General features: G+C 44.0%; 1 protein-coding gene across 1 annotated transcript in view; it reads left to right on the forward strand.

Moving 5' to 3' along the window:
• The window catches only part of f8 (coagulation factor VIII, procoagulant component), an 83,957-nt gene extending 71,066 nt beyond the window's left edge, over positions 1–12,891 (forward strand). Inside the window, exons 22-25 of the mRNA XM_048544030.2 lie at positions 693–837; positions 2,057–2,202; positions 2,401–2,583; positions 10,110–12,891. Coding sequence (XP_048399987.2) covers positions 693–837; positions 2,057–2,202; positions 2,401–2,583; positions 10,110–10,265 — 630 coding nt within the window. The 3' untranslated portion in view covers positions 10,266–12,891. The remainder of the gene's footprint in view (positions 1–692; positions 838–2,056; positions 2,203–2,400; positions 2,584–10,109) is intronic.
• The last annotated feature ends 9,434 nt before the right edge of the window (positions 12,892–22,325 follow it).

Raw genomic sequence — 22,325 nt, forward strand, 5'->3', positions numbered from 1 at the left:
CTTAAGTCTTCTGAATTGCATATTCTTTATTTGCTCTGATCTGCCTGTATCACTCATAAACAAAGCTTTCACTGCATTTCAATACATGGCAATAAAATCAAAGTTACAATTCTTCCACTGCCTTATCACTGGAAAGTGAACTCACTGAAGGTAATTGGGTGGTGTGTATGGGCAAAATCCATTCATTACCTTATCCCAATTTTCATATCCATTGTGTGCAATGGAAATGAAAATCTATAAAGTGGGAGTCTGTCTGTCTGACTTTTCAATGAATGAAAACACTGAAATTGTAAGCCTTGGACAGGCAGAGTAAAGATGGACAGGCATATTGGTTTGTATTGCTGGCTGCTGTACTCCCCTGACTCCATTCCACTTTTCTCTGAGGCAGAGTGGGGGTGCAGTCAGTAGGGTTATCCACCAACAAACGGCAGATAACCAATTCAGCTGGTTAACAGAGAGTGAAGGCTTGTAATAAGGGGAAAAGGAAATATTTTACAAAGGACTTTCTTTGATGGGTAGGCAACATATTAATTTCAAGTTATTCTGAAACAATGTGATTTAAAATATAGTGCAAAATCTGACGGACTTGATCTTACAGTATTCTTATTTTTTATAAAGACTTCTCTTTAATTATTGCTTAGAAGTATGAATCTCTAATTGCAGGACTTCAGATTTCCACATTTTAATTCCAGATCTTTAAAGGAAACACTGATGCAACAGGGACAGTGAAAAACTATTTCAATCCACCAATCATAGCTCGGTATATCAGAGTCTACCCAAAGCCAAGCACAGGACAGTCAGCACTACGAATGGAACTGCTGGGCTGTGATCTACAGAGTAAGTTCAGGGACACAATCCCAATAATTTTGTAAATTCATCACTGAATGGTCAGAATTGAGAGTAACAAAAAAGGGTAAAGAAAGTGAAATATTGTATGTGTACAAAATCTGAATCAAAAGCAGAAAATTGTAAAAATGCAGAGAATGTCAAACAGCATTGGTAGGGAGGGCTAACATTTCATTAACGCTGGGAGAAGTTAGAAATGTAATGGGTTTTAAGCAAGTGAAAGTACGAGAGGAAAGGAATAAAAGGAAAGTGTGGTGATTCAAAGACATTATAATTTTTCATTATCAAGATTACCATTTCTGTTCATATCTGATTTAGTTAAAACCACTCATTGAAATGGCAGCAAAATGCACGTGTTAGCCTGTGATGCTAAAACAGAAACAGATAGGGTGCGAGGCGAATGAGACAAATTGGTAAAGGGATGGGTAGTGCATAGCCAAATGTTGTGCAAATAGGACAAGAAAGAAAAGATGAATCAGAAAAGGCATAAACAACAGGATCATGAACATTGACTGAAAACAAACTAGAATCAGCAATAAAAGGAAAACCTAAACAAAACAGGAAAAACAAAAAAAAAAGCTGGCATAGCTGCATCTGCCTTTTCTCTCATGCTCTGCAGGTAGCTTCCACCTTGCACTAATCTCTGCCATTACGTAACTCTAGAAATTCTTAAAATTCACGTTTATGTCTCTTGTTAGTTTGATCCCATTAAATTTTCTCCTTTGAACAATATCATTGTAATATTTCACTGAGCTGTAAAATCACCTCAGTACTCCTTTTTTAGACAACGTTGTAAGCCTCTTTACTTTAAATTAATTCACTTACAGCTTCTCAATAACCAGCATTAAATCACTTTTCCTACAAAGATTTTATCCTTTTAGGACATGTATTTTGACAATTGGTGAACAATTTATTTTAAATGCTTACCAAGGCTTATTTATGGTGGTATATGTTTGCCAATCTACCTTAACCAACACGCTTAACACAACTTTGTTGTTTGCTTTGGTCAGATTTAAGTACCTAGGCCTCGATTCTGAGTTGTTACTCCGACATACATGGGAGTTGAACATGGGGACCCAGTTGTAGCAGATTCCAAAGGAATTAGCTGAGAAATTGAAGCTTCCATCGGGCTATTCTGAGTTTATGAGCTGAGCTTTCTAAACAGCACCACAAAATTGTGTCTCAGACTGTCTTCCATTATGCTTCCCAGGTTGTTCTCTGCCATTAGGGATGGAGAATAGAGTCATTGCAGACCACCAACTCAGTGCCTCTTCATTCTGGGTTAGCATTAGTGCTTGGACCCCGTCACTGGCTCGACTCAACAAAGAAGGATTCACAAATGCATGGGTACCAAAGGTAACAAATAAAGAACTTAGATACTCAGGAGTGAGTTACATGTGGTGCCTTATGAAATTATTCCAGTAGTTTATATAATAGAATACTACAATTTTCATTCAATTTTATGATGCTAATACATTATTTACATTGCTGTCTATAACTAACAAATGACAATTTTTCAAAGTCCAAATGTGACAAACTGTCTTCTATTCACAGAGAAATAACCCTCATGAATGGCTCCAGATCAACTTCCAACGTAGGAAAAAGATCACAGGAATCATAACCCAAGGTGCCAGTCACCTAGGGCGGGCTATGTTTGTGAAGGAGTTTATTGTCTCCTACAGTGATAATCGTAACAACTGGACAGTATTCAAAGAGAGAAAAACCTTAAAGGAAAAGGTAGGTTCTGAAAAAAAAGGAATTATAATCTAACTATTAACTATTTATGTAATGGGAGTCTAATTGTTGATCATGCTTTGTAGTTCATTATTAAAAACTAGATAGGTTCTGATAAATTCTTTCAATTTTCTAAGTATGAAGCTTTCTCCATTTATTCGTTACACTCTTAAATCCAAAAGAATACCTTCACTCTTTATGCTCATTTTCACCTCCCACTGCTCCCATCAAACACAGCAAAAATGAGACAGCGTTCAATGAGGCATCATGAATGCATGGAAGCAAACTTATTTTTTGCAAGTGACCACAATGAGCAAGATTTAATACAATGGTGAACATTCAAGGGACCTTAATCACTGTTACTTTAATCAAAAATGCAAATATAAGTTCTTTTATTAACTAAATACCAGCGGTGCTGTACCAGCTATATGTTTAATTGAGTTGAGATAATAATACTGGAATTGAGAATTTTTTGGGCCTCATTAGTACAAATTAGCTGGGCAATACATGATATCATCCTCACAAAACTAGTTCCTTCAAGTCAGACAAAAACATTTTTCAATTATTTCTAACTTGAAATTGTCAGTGATTCAATGATAAACAATGAACTTATCTGTTGCATATGAACAGAGATAATGGGAACTGCAGATGCTGGAGAATCCGAGATAACAAAGTGTGAAGCTGGATGAACACAGCAGGCCAAGCAGCATCTTAGGAGCACAAAAGCTGACGTTTCGTGCCTCGGCCCTCTAGGCCTGAAACGTCAGCTTTTGTGCTCCTAAGATGCTGCTTGGCCTGCTGTGTTCATCCAGCTTCACACTTTGTTATGTTGTATATGAAGTTCTCTTTAGATTTCTTTATGCCAAATACCATTCCAGATTGACAAGATAATAATTACCTGATTATCTCAAACAAAACCGGTTCCTTCTCGAGAATTAATAACACTTAAAAATATATTTACTGTGAGGAAATGCAGACAGGAAACAGCAAGATAGAGTGGCAGTGGTGGGAGGATAAATGCTCTATTCTTGAAAGAAATAGAAGGTACATGGTCCTTGAACCACTGCTATAACGTGGGTCAATTGTCAGACTGCAGCCAGATCCTGCACACCTCTTTGAATGTTGATATCTGCAGTCATTCAGGCAGTAGTCTGTGGTTATGAGCCAGTAAACTGAACATGCCTGATCTTGGTCTGAGTATGCTCTGCAGCATTCATCATACAGTCTACTTGAGCTGCAATGTAATTAATAATACCAGCTTATAGAATATGTATTCTTGTTGATGACGTCTTCCCACACTGGAAGAGATGACTTCAAGTGTTGTTCAAAGCCACGCTCAAAGTTTTATCTGGGCTCCTTGACAGTCACAAGAGGCTTATTAGTGGGCATGATAACGTACTATCATAATAATAAAATGTGAGGCTGGATGAACACAGCAGGCCAAGCAGCATCTCAGGAGCACAAAAGCTGAGGTTTCGGGCCTAGACCCTTCATCAGAGAGGGGGATGGGGAGAGGGAACTGGAATAAATAGGAAGAGAGGGGGAGGCGGACCTAAGATGGAGAGTAAAGAAGATAGGTGGAGAGAGTATAGGTGGGGAGGTAGGGAGGGGATAGGTCAGTCCAGGGAAGACGGACAGGTCAAGGAGGTGAGATGAGGTTAGTAGGTAGATGGGGGTGTGGCTTGGGGTGGGAGGAAGGGATGGGTGAGAGGAAGAACCGGTTAGGGAGGCAGAGACAGGTTGGACTGGTTTTGGGATGCAGTGAGTGGGGGGGAAGAGCTGGGCTGGTTGTGTGGTGCAGTGGGGGGAGGGGACGAACTGGGCTGGTTTAGGGATGCAGTAGGGGAAGGGGAGATTTTGAAACTGGTGAAGTCCACATTGATACCATTAGGCTGCGGGGTTCCCAGGCAGAATATGAGTTGCTGTTCCTGCAACCTTCGGGTGGCATCATTGTGGCACTGCAGGAGGCCCATGATGGACATGTCATCTAGAGAATGGGAGGGGGAGTCTAAATGGTTTGCGACTGGGAGGTGCAGTTGTTTGTTGCGAACTGAGCGGAGGTGTTCTGCAAAGCGGTCTCCAAGCCTCCGCTTGGTTTCCCCAATGTAGAGGGTGCCACACCGGGTACAGTGGATGCAGTATACCACATTGGCAGATGTGCAGGTGAACCTCTGCTTAATGTGGAATGTCATCTTGGGGCCTGGGATAGGGGTGAGGGAGGAGGTGTGGGGGCAAGTGTAGCATTTCCTGCGGTTGCAGGGGAAGGTGCCGGGTGTGGTGGGTTTGGAGGGCAGTGTGGAGCGAACAAGGGAGTCACGGAGAGAGTGGTCTCTCCGGAAAGCAGACAGGGGTGGGGATGGAAAAATGTCTTGGGTGGTGGGGTCGGATTGTAAATGGCGAAAGTGTCGGAGGATGATGCGTTGTATCCGGAGGTTGGTAGGGTGGTGTGTGAGAACAAGGGGGATCCTCTTAGGGTGGTTGTGGCGGGGGCGGGGTGTGAGGGATGTGTTGCGGGAAATACGGGAGACGCGGTCAAGGGTGTTCTCGATCACTGTGGGGGGAAAGTTGCGGTCCTTGAAGAACTTGGACATCTGGGATGTGCGGGAGTGGAATGTCTTACCATGGGAGCAGATGTGGCGGAGATGGAGGAATTGGGAATAGGGGATGGAATTTTTGCAGGAGGGTGGGTGGGAGGAGGTGTATTCTAGGTAGCTGTGGGAGTCGGTGGGCTTGAAATGGACATCAGTTACAAGCTGGTTGCCTGAGATGGAGACTGAGAGGTCCAGGAAGGTGAGGGATGTGCTGGAGATGGCCCAGGTGAACTGAAGGTTGGGGTGGAAGGTGTTGGTGAAGTGGATGAACTGTTCGAGCTCCTCTGGGGAGCAAGAGGCGGCGCCGATACAGTCATCAATGTACCGGAGGAAGAGGTGGGGTTTGGGGCCTGTGTAGGTGCGGAAGAGGGACTGTTCCACGTAACCTACAAAGAGGCAGGCATAGCTGGGGCCCATGCGGGTGCCCATGGCCACCCCCTTAGTCTGTAGGAAGTGGGAGGAGTCAAAAGAGAAGTGGTTGAGGGTGAGGACGAGTTCAGCTAGGCGGATGAGAGTGTCGGTGGAAGGGGACTGTTCGGGCCTGCGGGATAGGAAGAAGCGGAGGGCCTTGAGGCCATCTGCATGCGGAATGCAGGTGTATAGGGACTGGACGTCCATGGTGAATATGAGGTGTTGGGGGCCAGGGAATTGGAAGTCCTGGAGGAGGTGGAGGGCATGGGTGGTGTCACGGACGTAGGTGCGGAGTTCCTGGATCAATGGGGAGAAAATGGAGTCCAGATAGGTGGAAATGAGTTCGGTGGGGCAGGAGCAGGCTGAGACGATGGGTCGACCAGGGCAGGCAGGTTTGTGGATTTTGGGAAGGAGATAGAAACAGGCCGTGTGGGGTTGGGGAACAATGAGGTTGGAGGCTGTGGGTGGGAGGTCCCCTGAGGTGATGAGGTCGTGAATGGTGTTGGAGATGATGGTTTGGTGCTCGGGTGTGGGGTCATGATCGAGGGGGCAGTAGGAGGTGGTGTCGGAGAGTTGGCGTCTGGCCTCGGCGATGTAGAGGTCAGTGCGCCATACTACCACTGCGCCACCCTTGTCTGCGCGTTTGATGGTGAGGTTGGGGTTGGAGCGGAGGGCTGCCCGTTCTGCGGGGGAGAGGATGGAGTGGGTGAGAGGGGTGGAGAGGTTGAGGCGGTTGATGTCTCGACGGCAGTTGGAAATTAAGAGGTCGAGGGAGGGTAGGAGGCCTGGGGGTGGTGTCCAGGAGGAGGACTTGTGTTGGAAGCAGGTGAAGGGGTCAGTGGAGGGAGGGTTAGGTTCCCGGTTGAAGAAGTAGGCATGGAGGCGAAGACGGCGGAAAAACTGCTCTATGTCCAACCGTGACTGGTATTCGTTGATGTGTGGTTGTAGGGGGACAAAGGTGAGCCCCTTACTAAGGACTGACCGTTCGTCCTCAGTCAGTGGGAGGTCTGGGGGGATGGTGAAGATGCGGCAGGGCTCAGTGTGGCTGTCTTCTCTGGGGTTGCTGGCTGTGGAGGTTGTGGGCGGAGCGATGAGGTCGTCAGCCGTGGGCGGGGTTCCGCCGGCATCGGCCGTGGGCGGAGTTCCGTCGGCGGTTGGAGGAGCGGGGTGGGCGGCAGCAGTTGAGGTGAGGGTGGTGTGTGAGGTGTTGTACCCGGAAGTGGAGGTGGTGACTGCAGCAGCCGTTCCGGAAGTTCTGTGGCCGGCGGAGGCGGATGTGACGTCATCGGTGGGGTCTCCGGCCATGTCCTCATGGTCAATGGCGGCGGGTGCATGGTGGGGGAGGGGCAGGAATCCTCTTGTGTGTGGCAGGGGCCCGTGAGTTGGTTGTACTTACGATGTTTGGTGTCCAGTAAAGCTGAGTGAAACTGGGTATTCAGTCTGTGGATCCTGCGGAGGATAAAAAACAGCAGAGGTCCTTTGCAGGTCTGGGAGAGGGAGGCTCTGAGCTGGGGCAGGCTGGATTGCAGTGCCTGGAGGTGCCGGCGCATGGCTGCAAGTGTCTGTTTGAGGACTCGCAGGGAGAAACGCTTCTGAAGGGTCTGAATATTCTGGGTGTAGAGGTGGTCACGGTTGGGGCCAAATTGGGAAGGCTGAAATGTGGACTGTAGTCCCTTGGGGATGATCTGGTTCCGTAGGCAGGTGCTGAGGAAGGTGATGTGGCTGTAGTACCTGGTTTGCTTCAGGACATGGTCGAGCAGTTTCAAGGCCGAAGAGATTACAAGAGAGTTGCAATGGGAGAGAGATTGTACTATCACTTCTTTTTTTCCGCTTCATGCTCTTGCACCTAGAGTTGGCCAAGTATAGTTCCTGGCTATCTGAACGAAGAAAGGCACAGTGAAACTCTGGCCCCATGGATACAGGACATTTCTCTTCCTGTGCACCTCTTGCACCAAGGTATCTGGTGTTGCATTGGAGAGTCCTGCAGTTCGTTCTCTGCCACTGAATATTTCCCAGGTCAAACTAACTTCTAGAATGACTTCCAGAACTCCCTTTAAGGTGCTGCAGGCTGGCTTTTCACTTGCACAATCTGACTTGAACTCATGCTAGGCGCTCATGACATTGTGCCTTTTACTCAAATGTGCAGCCAGTCAGCATGTATTTAGAGCTGGCTGCAAAATGCAAACACTTAAATGAGCAGGCTGAATGAAGTTCTCCTGTCACCTTGATTGTGAGCAACGGGTGTAAATTGGTCGCACACCACACTCCGAGCCCATCATTGGGCAATAATTTTTTTTATTCCCAAGTGTTATAATCTTGGTACCTCTGGGCAGAGTACAAAGCTTCCCATACATCAACAAAACTGAAACCAACTTAGAAAACCCATGGAAAGAGGTCTTAACTGCAGTAAAAATTGTTCCAAGATAATGTGAGGCTGGATGAACACAGCAGGCCCAGCAGCATCTCAGGAGCACAAACGCTGGTGTTTCGGGCCTAGACCCTTCATCAGAGAGGGGGATGGGGTGAGGGTTCTGGAATAAATAGGGAGAGAGGGGGAGGTGGACTGAAGATGGAGAGAAAAGAAGATAGGTGGAGAGGAGAGTATAGGTGAGGAGGTAGGGAGGGGATAGGTCAGTCCAGGGAAGACGGACAGGTCAAGGAGGTGGGATAAGGTTAGTAGGTAGGAGATGGAGGTGCGGCTTGGGGTGGGAGGAAGGGATGGGTGAGAGGAAGAACAGGTTAGGGAAGCAGAGACAGGTTGGACTGGTTTTGGGATGCAGTGGGTGGAGGGGAAGAGCTGGGCTGGTTGTGTGGTGCAGTGGGGGGAGGGGACGAACTGGGCTGGTTTTGGGATGCGGTGGGGGAAGGTGAGATTTTGAAGCTGGTGAAGTTCTTTTCTCTCCATCTTCGGTCCGCCTCACCCTCTCTCCCTATTTATTCCAGTTCCCTCTCCCCATCCCCCTCTCTGATGAAGGGTCTAGGCCCGAAACGTCAGCTTTTGTGCTCCTGAGATGCTGCTGGGCCTGCTGTGTTCATCCAGCCTCACATTTTATTATCTTGGATTCTCCAGCATCTGCAGTTCCCACTATCACTAAAAATTGTTCCACTCTGTTTGTATTTGTTTGGATAGAAGATAGATATTTGGATAGTTTGGACAAATATTCCAACTGGCCTGTAAATCTCAGATAAAATATAGTGGAGGTAACTTGTAAGTGAGCATGGTACAAGATAATATTAAATTGCTTGCCTAGCACACTCTTTTACAGAGCACAGACAGTCCATTCTATCACAGACAACTGACCTGAAAGGTTTTCCTGCTTCCAAAAGTAATTGAGGCAAAAACATATTCACCACATCCAGTCCCATACCTTCAATGCTTATAAGAAACTGTATCCCTCTGTGAAAGAGACCACATCATTTGATAACTTTCATATTTCACACAGTACGTTCTTACGTCTTCTGCATTTGTTCTATCTTTAATCCCTTTCTTTACAAGATACTCATGCATCAATAACACAATTTTCAATAACACAATAACCCCAAAACAATCTGAGGATTTATTTTGTACAAGTGAGTGGATGGAAAACACTGGTTCCACTCTCAAATTGTGCTGACATAATTTGTCAAAACAGGTTTTAAATTCAGCTAAGATATTTTTGATCACATTATCGATTCTCATCATTTAAAAAAAGGGATGCTATTGCCTCACACACGTCTTAGCAAAAACAAGATTATTGCTATGAGATTTTGTATAACCAAAGCCTTGAATTCATACTCATTAATCTTCCCTGAGCATTGTCTAATTAATCAACATCCTTTTGATTAAATAATACCCAACTGTTGCCCAAATTTAGCTTCAGGAATGTAGTATAACTTATTGTGACAGTGACACAGTGTTTCCATCACCATAACTGGTGTCCCTCATAAAACAAACAAAAACAGAAATTGCTGGAGAAACTCTGCAGCTCTTGCAATATCTATGAAGAAAAAAATAGATTTAATGTTTTGAGTCCATTGACCCTTCTACAGTTCTTCAGCATCCACAGTTCTTTGTTTTATTCCGGTCTCTCACATTGTGAACACAATGGTGGGATGGTGAGGCATTGAAATAAGAGTGAAATGAAAATACTTTTAAATGAGTAAGATGATTGTGGCTTCAAATCTCACAAAAAAAGACAAGGGAATTATTTCCAGTATCCTGACCAAATTTATCCTTCAGTCTCAAACACAAAAAGAGAAAGTCTCATTATTTTCAAGTCTTCATTTGAAGGAGCTACGCATATACAAATTTGTTGCTACGTTTGCCTCATTACATTACCATCTACAATTCAAAATACTTAGTTGGCTGTAAAGTATCTTGGGATGTCTTGATGTTGTGAAGGCAGTATATACATTTTCTTTCCTACAATCTGGCTATAATATGTTTTTCTTCCCAGTTCCCCTGCAAGATTTATCTGTGTTAGTCTAATGGCATCTCATGATCCTTGACTAAATGCTCATGATTAGCTTGAACATTTTTTTCCACAGGTATTCAAAGGGAATGTGGATGGTAAAGGCCAAGTTCAGAACACCTTTGATCCTCCCATATTTGCTCAGTATTTGAGAATTTTTCCAAAAACCTGGCAACAAAATATTGCCTTACGTGTTGAGGTATTGGGATGTGAGACGGAACAGAGACTTTAAAGACAAAATAATGTATTAAAAATGAATAAAACTGAATATATTAAAGATTTTTGAAAGAAAATGTATTGTAGATAGCCAGATTTTCAAGTTCTGCTTCTATTCCAGTGTATCATGTCAATGTATGTGTGTGAGTGTGGCACTTTTACCTTGAGTCTGTTATAGAGTCATACAGCATGGAAACAGACCCTTTGGTCCAACCTGTATTCCCATGATCATGTTCCCACACTAAACTAGTCCCACCTGCCTGCATTTGGCCCATATCCCTTCAAACCTTTCCTATGCATATGCTTACTTACCCAAACCTCTTTTAAATGTTGTAACTGTACCTGCATCTACTACTTCCTCTGGCAGTTCATTACACTGATGAACCACTCTCACCTTATGTCCCCTAGTTTTGAACTCCCCCACTTTAGGGAAAAGACCTTTGCTATTCCTCTTATCTATGCCCCTCATGATTTTATAAGCCTCTGAAAGGTCGCCCCTCAACTTCCGATGCTCCAGTGAGAAAAGTCCCAGCCTATCCAGCCTCCCCTTATAACTCAAATCCCCCAGTCCCAGCAACATCCTGGTAGATCTTTATGAATCCTTTCCACTTTAGTAATATTCATCCACTAATAGGCCGACCAGACTGTTCACAGTACTCCAAAAGTGGCCTCACCAACATGCTGTACAACCTCAACATGTCATCCCAACTTGTACACTCAATGGTCTGTGCAATGAAGGCAAGTATACGAAATGCCTTCTTAAACACCCTGTCTACACGTGACGCAACTTTCAAAGAACTACGTACCTGAACCCTCAGGTCTCTCTGTTCAACAACAGTACCCAGGGTCCTACCATTGACTGTGTAAGTCCTACCCTTATTTGTTTTACCAAAATGCAATACCTCGCATTTATCCAAGATTATCAGTATGATTACTTATTTATCTACCCTTATTATATATTCACCTGTTGTTTCCTCCCCGAATGACAGCAACTAGAATCTCGATTCATTATGTCATGAGTAACAAATATCAATATTACCAGATGATCCCACAAGTATCCCACATACTTTATAAGTGCCTTTTGTGTTCTTCAACGATTTACGTAATTCTTAAGAAACAAAGTCTGATTATCTTCATTGGTAAATGACATCATTGTGAAACTTGTTCTCACATCCATTTGTCACATAATCAATGTTGATTTTTATATTGGAATGAGAGCTACTAACACTGTTGATCAGACAGGTGTCAAGGATTTCTTAGTGGGTTCATCATTTACTGGTATCAATATCAGTGATGGTCCACTGAAAGCTGCTCTCATGATGGCCACAATGAAGTACAGGTCAGTTAAACAAGCAATATGAATCACACATGTGACAGGATGATCAGGTAAAAACCAAAAGAACTGCGGATGCTGTAAATAGGGAACAAAAACAAAGTTGCTGGAAAAGCTCAGCAAGTCTGGCAGCATCTGTGGAGGAGAAAGCAGAGTTAACATTTTGGGTTTGGTGACCCTTCCTCAGAACTGCAACTGGATGATGAGGTTGTTGCCGCAGAAACAGCAGCAGTGCTGTACAATCTCAAATTGTTGTTATATTCCTCGACCTTCTTCATCTTTCTCCATGGCCACCTGTAAGAAGACTTCAAGTATGTTCCTTTGTTTTCGAATGTTGATTGAAAAGTGCCCTTATTGGGGAAAAAAAATTACTCATTCCCAGCTTTCTGCACTTCCATAATTTAAAAATTGTTTGTGCATTTTGCACTGTTCCAAGTGTAGATTGGTAATATTTAATGAAATTCTAAGGAACTGACAAAATAAATGCTTTTTAATAAGAGAATTTTGGCAGTTAAATTTTCATTGATAAAACACAGAACGTCATGGCAATCAGTTTGTTGTATCACACTCCCCTTTGGAAAGGCCCAGTAAATCTCTGTATTCCTTTGCCAAAACATTATTTGCTGTCCTTTTACATTGAAGATTATGGTGACTGAATTTTAATTAGCCTAATTAACTCAGGAGGTCATGGTTGTATGGATATAATAATGGATACATTCCATTGAGTTAAGTCAGAGGCAAACAAAATCTACTCTATGGTATCCAATACTATTTTTTAGTTCATTGCCCACTGGTTCATGTCCAATATTTGAAGTTCACCACGACAATGAAACAAGAAGTATTGTTTGAGTATTTCAAGGTATATATATATATAGGCCATTAAAACTACCTGCCATGCAAGACTGACTTTCTGTCATAATTTGTAGAGAGTGTTTTGAGTTTATCTGTCCAAATGGAGTGCATTTATCCTTACACATGTATGAATGCATTTCCCTCTCCGTACACAGTGCATAATTTAGTATCACAAATGTACAGATGTGTAGACAGATGATGGTCCATCAGGTCATCTGGATAGATGTGACCTAACAATGTGTTAAAAATATTTCATTTGTTAAGTAAATACCCTAAATCTGTTCGAATTGATGGTTTGTGTGGAGCTGTTTCTTGTCTGCTAGGGCAATGGCAGCTACTTATCAATGCTGTAGTTTGGTAGAATTACAACTCTGACAAAATAGTCGGAGCATAACAACGTTTTGTAAACCAAAAAATGACATCCTTAAATATGGAAAAGACCATCATTTGCCAATGATCTGAGAGGCCTTTTACAACATTAAGAACGTTTCACAACGCAATTAATTTTGCAAGATGGATGAAAAACATTAAACTGATGTCCTGAAAGTTCTGTTCAAGCATTCAATATGTACTCCTAAAAACCCAAAGTTACATTTTAAACACAACTGTATGAATAGGGGGCATTGGCATTGGTTTTGGAACCGGGGGGATCTGTACCGTTGGGATGGTGTCCACCTGAACCGATCTGGAACCAGTGTTCTAGCAAAAAGGATAAATAGGGTGGTCAGTAGGACTTTAAACTAGTGAGTCGGGGGGAAGGGAAAGTGAAAGAGAGAGGGAATATGGAGTCAAATGGAAAGATAAGCAACAGGATAGCATGTGTACATGTGGATTTAAGCTCGAGGCAGACTAGGAATACAGCAAAAAGGAAGGATAGCTTAAGACATCTTGGGATTTCCAACCTCTCTAATAATGATAAGAAAGCTAGCATTAAGACACTTTATCTAAATGCTCGTAGTATTCGCAACAAAGTAGATGAATTAACAGCATAAATCCTCTTGAATGATTATGATGTGGTAGGCATCACAGAGACATGGTTGCAGGGATCTCAGGACTGGCAGTTAAACATCCAAGGATTCACAACATATCGAAAAGACAGGGAGGTGGGCAGAAGGGGTGGGGTTGCCTTGTTAGTTAAGAATGGAATTAAATCTACGGCACTAAATGACAAAAGGTCAGGAGATGTGGAGTCTGTGTGGGTGGAATTGAGGAACCACAAAGGCAAAAAAACTATAATGGGAGTTATGTACAGAGCTCCTAACAGTGATCAGGACCAGGGGCGCAAGATGCGCCGAGAAATAGATAGGGCATGTCAGAAAGGCAAGGTCACGGTGATCATGGGGGCCTTCAGTATGCAGGTGGATTGGGTGAATAATGTTGCTGGTGGATCTAAAGAAAGAGAATTCATGGAATGTTTGCAGGATGGCTTTTTGGAACAGCTTGTGATGGAGCCCACAAGGGAGCAGGCAATTCTGGACTTAGTGCTATGTAATGAGCCTGACTTTATAAAAGACCTCAAAGTAAGGGAACACTTAGGAGGCAGCGATCATAATATTGTAGAGTTCAGTCTGCAGTTTGAAAGAGAGAAGGCAAAATCGGATGTAATGGTGTTAAAGTTAAATAAAGGTAATTACAGGGGCATGAGAAGAATTGACAAAAATCGACTGGAAGCAGAGCCTAGTGGGGAAGACAGTAGAGCAACAATGGCAGGAGTTTCTGGGTGTAATTCAGGACACAGTACAGAGGTTCATCCCAAAGAAAAGAAAGATTATCTGGGGTGGGATTAGACAGCCATGGCTGACAAAGGAAGTCAGGAAATATGTCAAAGAAAAAGAGACAGCCTATAAAGTGGCCAAGAGCACTGGGAAATCAGAAGATAACAAAGTGTGAAGCTGGATTAACACAGCAGGCCAAGCAACATCACAGGAGCACAAAAGCTGACGTTTCGGGCCTAGACCCTTTATCAGAGAGGGGGATGGGGTGAGGGTTCTGGAATAAATAGGGAGAGAGGGGGAGTCGGACCGAAGATGGAGAGAAAAGAAGATAGGTGGAGAGGAGAGTATAGGTGGGGAGGTAGGGAGGGGATAGGTCAGTCCAGGGAAGACGGGCAGGTCAAGGACGTGGGATGAGGTTAGTAGGTAGGAAATGGAGGTGCGGCTTGAGGTGGGAGGAAGGGATGGGTGAGAGGAAGAACAGGTTAGGGAGGCAGAGACAGGCTGGGCTGGTTTTGGGATGCAGTGGGGGGAGGGGATGAGCTGGGCTGGTTGTGTGATCCAGTGGGGGGACGGGACGAACTGGGCTGGTTTTGGGATGCGGTGGGGGAAGGGGAGATTTTGAAGCTGGTGAAGTCCACATTGATACCATTGGGCTGCAGGGTTCCCAAGCGGAATATGAGTCACTGTTCCTGCAACCTTCGGGTGGCATCATTGTGGCACTGCAGGAGGCCCATGATGGACATATCATCTAAAGAATGGGAGGGGGAGTGGAAATGGTTCGCGACTGGGAGGTGCAGTTGTTTATTGCAAACCGAGCAGAGGTGTTCTGCAAAGCGGTCCCCAAGCCTCCGCTTGGTTTCCCCAATGTAGAGGAAGCTACACCGGGTACAATGGATACAGTATACCACATTGGCAGATGTGCAGGTGAACCTCTGCTTAATATGGAAAGTCATCTTGGGGCCTGGGATGGGGGTGAGGGAGGAGGTGTGGGGGCAAGTGTAGCACTTCCTGCGGTTGCAGGGAAAGGTGCCGGGTGTGGTCGGGTTGGAGGGCAGTGTGGAGGGAACAAGGGAGTCACGGAGAGATTGGCCTCTCCGGAAAGCAGACAAGGGTGGCGCTGGAAAAATGTCTTGGGTGGTGGGTCGGATTGTAGATGGCGGAAGTGTCGGAGGATGATTCGTTGTATCCAGAGATTGGTGGGGTGGTGTGTGAGAACAAGGGGGATCCTCTTTGGACGGTTGTGGCAGGGCGGGGTGTGAGGGATGTATTGCGGGAAATGCAGGAGACGCAGTCAAGGGCGTTCTCAACCACTGTGGGGGGAAATTTACGGTCCTTGAAGAACTTGGACATCTGGGATGTGTGGGAGTGGATTGCCTCATCCTGGGAGCAGATGCGGCGGAGGAATTGGGAATAGGGGATGGAATTTTTGCAGGAGGGTGGGTGGGAGGAGTTGTATCAGAAGATTGGGAAGGCGACAAAAACAGACAGAGGATAACAAAGACAGCAATAAGGAAGGAGAAGATCAAATATGAAGGTAGGCTAGCTAGTAATATTAGAAATGATAGTAAAAGCTTCTTTCAATACATAAGAAACAAACAAGAGGCAAAAGTAGATATTAGGCCGCTCCAAATTGATGCTGGAAGGCTAGTGATGGGAGATAAGGAAATAGCTAAAGAACTTAATAAGTACTTTGCGTCAGTCTTCACAGTGGAAGACATGAGTAGTATGCCAACAATTAGGGAGCGCCAGGGGGCAGAGTTGAGTATGGTAGGCATTACAAAAGAGAAAGTGCTGGAAAAGCTAACGGGCCTAAAAATTGATAAATCTCCTGGCCCCGATGGGCTACATCCTAGAGTTCTGAGGGAGGTGGCTGAAGAAATAGCGGAGGCTTTGGTCATGATCTTTCAAAAGTCACTGGGGTCAGGGAAAGTCCCAGATGATTTAACGTATGATGAACGGCTAAGGATCCTGGGATTGTACGCATTAGAGTTTAGAAGGTTGAGGGGAGATCTAATAGAAACTTACAAAATAATGTATGGTTTAGAAGGGGTGGACACTAGGAAGTTGTTTCTGTTAGGCGGGGAGACTAGGACCCATGGGCACAGCCTTAAAATTAAAGGGGGTAAATTTAAAACTGAAATGAGACGACATTTCTTCAGCCAGAGAGTGGTGGGCTTGTGGAATTCATTGCCGCAGAGTGCAGTGGAGGCCGGGACGTTGGATGCCTTCAAGGCTCTTGATCTCAAAAGGAATCAAGGGCTACGGGGGGAGTGCAGCGAAGTGGTATTGAAATGCCCATCAGCCATGATTTGAATGGCGGAGTGGACTTGATGGGCCGAATGGCCTTACTTCCACTCCTATGTCTTATGGAATAGTACAAAGAACAGGACAGCACAACAACAGCCCCTTCAGCCTGCATCAACACATGAAGCCTTTCTAAACAACCTTTGCCTCCATGCAGTCCATATCGCTCTATTCCCTGCTTATTCATAAATTTAGGGTAGCACAGTGGTTCGCACTCCGGCCTCACAGTACCAAGGACCCGAGTTTAATTTTACCATTGGGTGACTGTCCGTGTGGAGTCTGCACATTCTCCCTGTGGCTTCATGAGTTTTGTTTCCTCACATAGTCCTAAGATATGCAAGATAGGTGGATGGCCATTCTGAATTGCTGATAGTGTTAAGGATATGCAGGCCATGTGGATTAGTCATAGGAAATGCAGGGTTACAGGAATAGGGTAGGGGTGGGTCTGAGTGTGATGCTCTTTGGACGGTTGGTGTGAATTCAATAGACCGAATGGCCTGCTCTCATACTGTAGGAATTCTATGATTGTTCACGATGGCTTCTGAACACTGCTATTGTATCTGTTTCTACCATCCACTCTGGCAGTGCATTCTACGTACCTACCACGCTCTGTGTAAAAATTTACCTTGCACATCCCCCTTAAACTTTTCCCCTTTTACCTTAAACCCATATCCCCTAGTAACTGATATTTTTATCCTGGGAATAAGACTCCAACTAACCATTCTACCCATGCCTCATAATTTTATAAACTTCTATCAGGTCATCCCTCAGCTTTCAATGTTCAAGTAAAAGCAAACCAAGTTTGTCCAATCCCTCCTGATAGCTAATACCCTCCAAACCAGGCAGTATCCGGGTAAACCAAGACAACAAAGTGTGGAGCTGGATGAACACAGCAGGCCAAGGTGCATCTTCGGAGCACAAAAGCTGACATTTTGGGCCTGGATGATACAATATCCGGGTAAACCTATTACGTACTCTATCCAAACACCCCACCTCATCCTGGCACAGTTTCCCTTCAAGCTTTCCGGACTGCCTCCCAGTACTTCTGTCTCACCAGTCCCAGACCCAATATTTGCTCACTGTATCGGTCAACCCACCATACAGGCACTTTTTTATAACTTCTTCCCACTTTGGGTACTGTGCCATTTCCCCTCTTGCATCTTTTAAATTTACTGTTTTCTCTCCTTCTCTCTATGTCTCTTGGGTCACTGACCCTATAATGGCTGCCTTTTCATTTCTCTACCACTAACCTTTTTCACCATGTCTTACTTCATGGGTGCCAACGCTACTCTAGCTTCTCTATGTCCTCATGGGTGATTAATCCCAATATCTGGCTTCTTGTCACTTTGTGGGTCCTCTGACACTGTATTTCAAATAAAGAACAAAGCCTCAGCATTGTTCCTTTGAAATTTTCAAACTATTTGTGTTGTTGTAGTATGTTCTCCATGATGTAACAAAAACCTTGGAAGTTGCCATTTTGATGTTCACATATGTAACTTCTGCACTGAACGTCTGGACAAGAGGATAAAAGATGTAATGAATGAGAGAAATATAGTGGACAAAAGTTAATTTTACATTAGTTTATGAAAGTATAGGGAACAGTCAAATGCGAAACAAAGGCTTAGGTGGAGAAGGGTTGATTTCACGGAGTTGAAACGGGTTCTGGCTCAAATGGTTTGTAATTAATGACTGGAAGGTAAACCTGTAAATGTGCAATGAAAAGCCTTCAAACAAGAGATAAGTTGAGTATCAGACTTACATAGTTTCGTTAGGAGAAAAGAAGGGGCATCCAAAATAACAGCACTCAAGATGACGAGAGTTATAGTGATTAAAATGAAATAGATAAGGGATTCTTACAATATCAGGTTCTTGGATACTTGGAAAACTAAGCTGAAAATGGCAAGTATAGAGATGAACGGATAAAGGAAATAAAAGGGGCAAAAGAAATGCATGAAAATAAACTAGGAGGTAACAGAAATGGGAGCCCAAAAGTCTTTTTATAAACTTATCAATAATAGAAAAGGTGGACAAAGGATGGCTCTGGTCACAATTTTCCAATCCTCATCAGAAATGGGCATGGTGTCAGAGCACTGGAGATTTGCAAATGTTACACGTTTATGGAGTCATACAGCACTGAAACAGACCCTTTAGTCCAGCTTGTACATGCCGACAAAGTTTCCCAAAATAAACTAGTCACACTCGCTTGAGTTTGGCCCATTTTCCTTGGAACCTTTCCTAGTCATGTACTTGTCAAAACATCTTTAAATGTTGTAACCATGCCTGCATCTACCATTTCCTCTGCCAGTTCATTCCACACATGAACGACTCACTGTTTGAAAAAGTTGCCCCTCGGATCCCTTTTAAATGTTTCTCCTCTCACATTAAAAATATGTCCCCTAATTTTGAACCCAACCACCCTAGGGGAACGACCTTTGCTATTCACCTTATCTATGCCCCTCATGATTTTATAAACCTCTGTAAGGTCACCCCTAAACCTCCTACACTCCAATGAAAGAAGACCCAACCTATCCAGCCTCTTCTTACAACTCAAACTCTCCAATCCCAGCAACATCTTGGCAAATCTTTACTGAACCCTCTCCACTTTAATAATATCCTTCCTATAACAGGATGACCAGAACTGGACACAGGTGTCCAGAAGATGCCTCATCAATGTCTTGTACAACCTCAACATGACATCTCAACTTCTGTACTCAATCGGCTGAGTAATGAAGGCGAGAATGCTAAATGCCTTCTTAGCCATCCTGTCTACATATGACACAACTTTCAAAGAACTGTGTGCCTGAACATCTGGGTGTCTCTGTGCAATGACACCACTTGAGGCCCTGCCATTAACTGTATAAGTCCTGCCCTTGTTTGTTTTACCAAAGTCCAATATTTTGCATTTATCCAAATTAAACTGCATCTGCCACTCTGTTTGTAATGTTAGATGACCTTTATCACTGTCAACTATACCACTAATTCTGGTGTCATCTGCAAACTTAGTAACCATGGCTCCTAAATTCTCATCCAAATCATTAATATAAATTACATACAAATGTGGACTCAGCACCAATTTCTGTGGAACAGCGCTGGTCACAAGCCTCCATTCCAACAAGTAACCCTCCATTACCACCCTCTGCCTCCTACCGTCAAGCCAATTTTGTATCCATTTGGCAAGTTCTCCCCGAATGCCATATGATCTAATTTTACTAAATAGTCTATTGTGCAGACCTATGTCCATGATTTACTGAAATCCACGTAGACAACTGTTCTGCTCCTATCAATATTTTTGGTTATGTCCTCAAAAATTTCCAAAAAATTTGTTCAAAACGGGAGGGTAATAAATCAGACGACTATAAGCCAGGCTTAGTTGGAATCATAGTTAGGACCATTGAGAGAGTTTTTTTAAGGATAATCATCTTGGACAAACTGAATTGTCACTTGGAAGCATAGGGGTTAATAAATGACCACCAACATTTACAAAGGTAAACTGAGTTTCATTAACTTATCAAAAAATTGTACATTATAGAATGATATCAGAGAGAAGAAGGTCATTTTGACCCAGCAACAGCAAAGAAATGGTGGTATACTTCCAAGTCAGGATGGTGAGTGGCTTCGGGGGAACTTGGTGTTCCCATATACCAGGTGACCCTGTTCTTCTAGATGTAAGCAGTTGTGGGTTTGTGAGGCGCTGAAGATCTTTGGTTAACTTCTGCAGTGCATCGTGTGGGCAGTGCACAAATTAAAACAAATTGTCTGGTCCCGCCTCTTGTATTTTATGAAAACTAGTCAGGATGCTGCCCTGGAAGTGAATTGGTTTCTAATGTGAACGTCTGCTAAATGCAATGTGTGGGTTAAGCTGCTCTAAACTTCCGTTGGTTCAACCACCTTTGGCTGAAGATGAGCTGCGTTTGGTATCAGCAGCGAAGAGCCAGTCTTTCTCATCACGCAACTCCTCTCCTCTTGAAGTCAGAAGTCACACGACACCAGGTTATAATCTAACAGGATTATAATAAAATGAATATAAGGTTTATTTGGAATAACATACCTAAAACCACAGCTCCCGCCTTGGTCTATGTTGAGTGATTGAGCATGCTCCGAAGTTGGCCACGCGGCACGTGCTCCGCTGTGACGTCACAGAAAGCTAAGCGTGAGGGCTAGCGGAATGAACTATTCTCAGTTTGCCCACCCCTCCACCCCATAAATCCTGCAGTGGCACCTCCGCTTCGCGACTATCGTTATCCTCCCGAGCTAGCTTTCCAACGTGAAACATCGTCTAGACACATTCTGGACGAAACCCGACGTACGGGAGACAAACAGGCAAATAAAAAAGATAAACCCATGTTTACTGAAGCAAACCTATTGGGGGTGTACGGCTGTAACATTAGTAAGATTTTTTTCCCTCCAATAAATTAAGATCTAATTGCAAAAAAAAGTACGGAAATGGCACGTTGGGGTAAAAGCGTGTTCCCTCTCTGAATTTGTGAAGAAGGGTCTAGGCCCGATACGTCAGCCTTCCCGCTCCTCTGATGCTGCTTGGCTTGCTGTGTTCATCCAGCTCGACACCTTGTTACCTCTTCCCTCGCTCCCTCCTGGAATTGGAATGGTTTGATCCGCCTGCGCTCGCTCTTCGATCTCTGTGCCGTCACAGGGGAACGCGTGCCCGTGTCTGAGTTCGGAGCATGCTCAATCACTCGTCATAAGACAAGGCTGGTTCGTGCAGAGTTGGTGGGAAAGGACAAGGACCCAGGCTGCCTTTCAATCAAATTCAACAACATGGAGCTTTACAACTCCCATTGACTAGGATCCTGATTGGTAAAGAGAAACAATAGACAGGAACAAGTTAGCTCACTTAGACTTAACACAAGGGGAAAACGCACCAATGTGGTCGCATCTGCTGGCCCAGAACGACCTGCAGATGATGATCACTTTTAACATTGGCCATCTAGCTTTGCTGTGGGTTTCTGCTTTTGGATTATCCTCAGTGTCCATGGTGGAGACATCTTGTTTGAAATGCGAAAAGAAAATTCAATCTACCTTGAAACTCATTGACTACCAGATCCGGCTATATCCAAGTGGTAGTAATCACGTAACACAACTTACTTTCATTCATGCTTTCCTCCAAGGGAAGAAACTGTCCATGGGTTCACAGAACTTGCCATTAACAGAGAACATTCATAAGGAACTGGCCAATCCTACAGAGTTATGTAAGTACTGCTGTTATGGTTTGAAGGAATTCCTTTATAATTTACTGCTTCAGGGTACATGAATGGATGACAATGCTGTGTGTCAGTGCTTCAGATTCTGAATATTTTTGTATATTTAGATAGTGGGTATATTTGGGATAACACAGTGTGGAGGTGTGTTCCCCCAGCTCCACACTGTGTTATCTCCAACTCCAGTATCTGCTGTTCCTACGATCTCTAAGCAGGTATATTTGGTTGTTTTGAAACTATGGTAATCCCATCAGTACTACAAAACCAGTTGTAACAGTTGTACATAAAATGCCATCATTTTGTACATGTCACTTTAGAATAATCTTTGCATCTGTTTCTAAGTTATTTCCAAATGTTCTGTGAGAAAAGCAAATTAAAATTTATCTGCAGTAGGATTATGCCCAGTACAAGAGATAACAAAGTATAGATCTGGATGAACACAGCAGGCCAAGCAGCATCTTAGGAGCACAAATGCTGATGTTTCAGGCCTAGACCCTTATCAGAAAAGGGGGAGAGGGTTCTGAAATAAATAGGGAGAGAGGGGAAAGCGGATCGAAGATGGATGGTGGAGAGGAGACAGACAAGTTAATGAGGTGGGAATGGAGCCAGTGAAAGTGAGTGTAGGTGGGGAGGTAGGGAGGGGATAGGTCAATCCG

Source organism: Stegostoma tigrinum, chromosome 15, assembly GCF_030684315.1.
Source record: "Stegostoma tigrinum isolate sSteTig4 chromosome 15, sSteTig4.hap1, whole genome shotgun sequence".
NCBI lineage: Eukaryota > Metazoa > Chordata > Chondrichthyes > Orectolobiformes > Stegostomatidae > Stegostoma > Stegostoma tigrinum.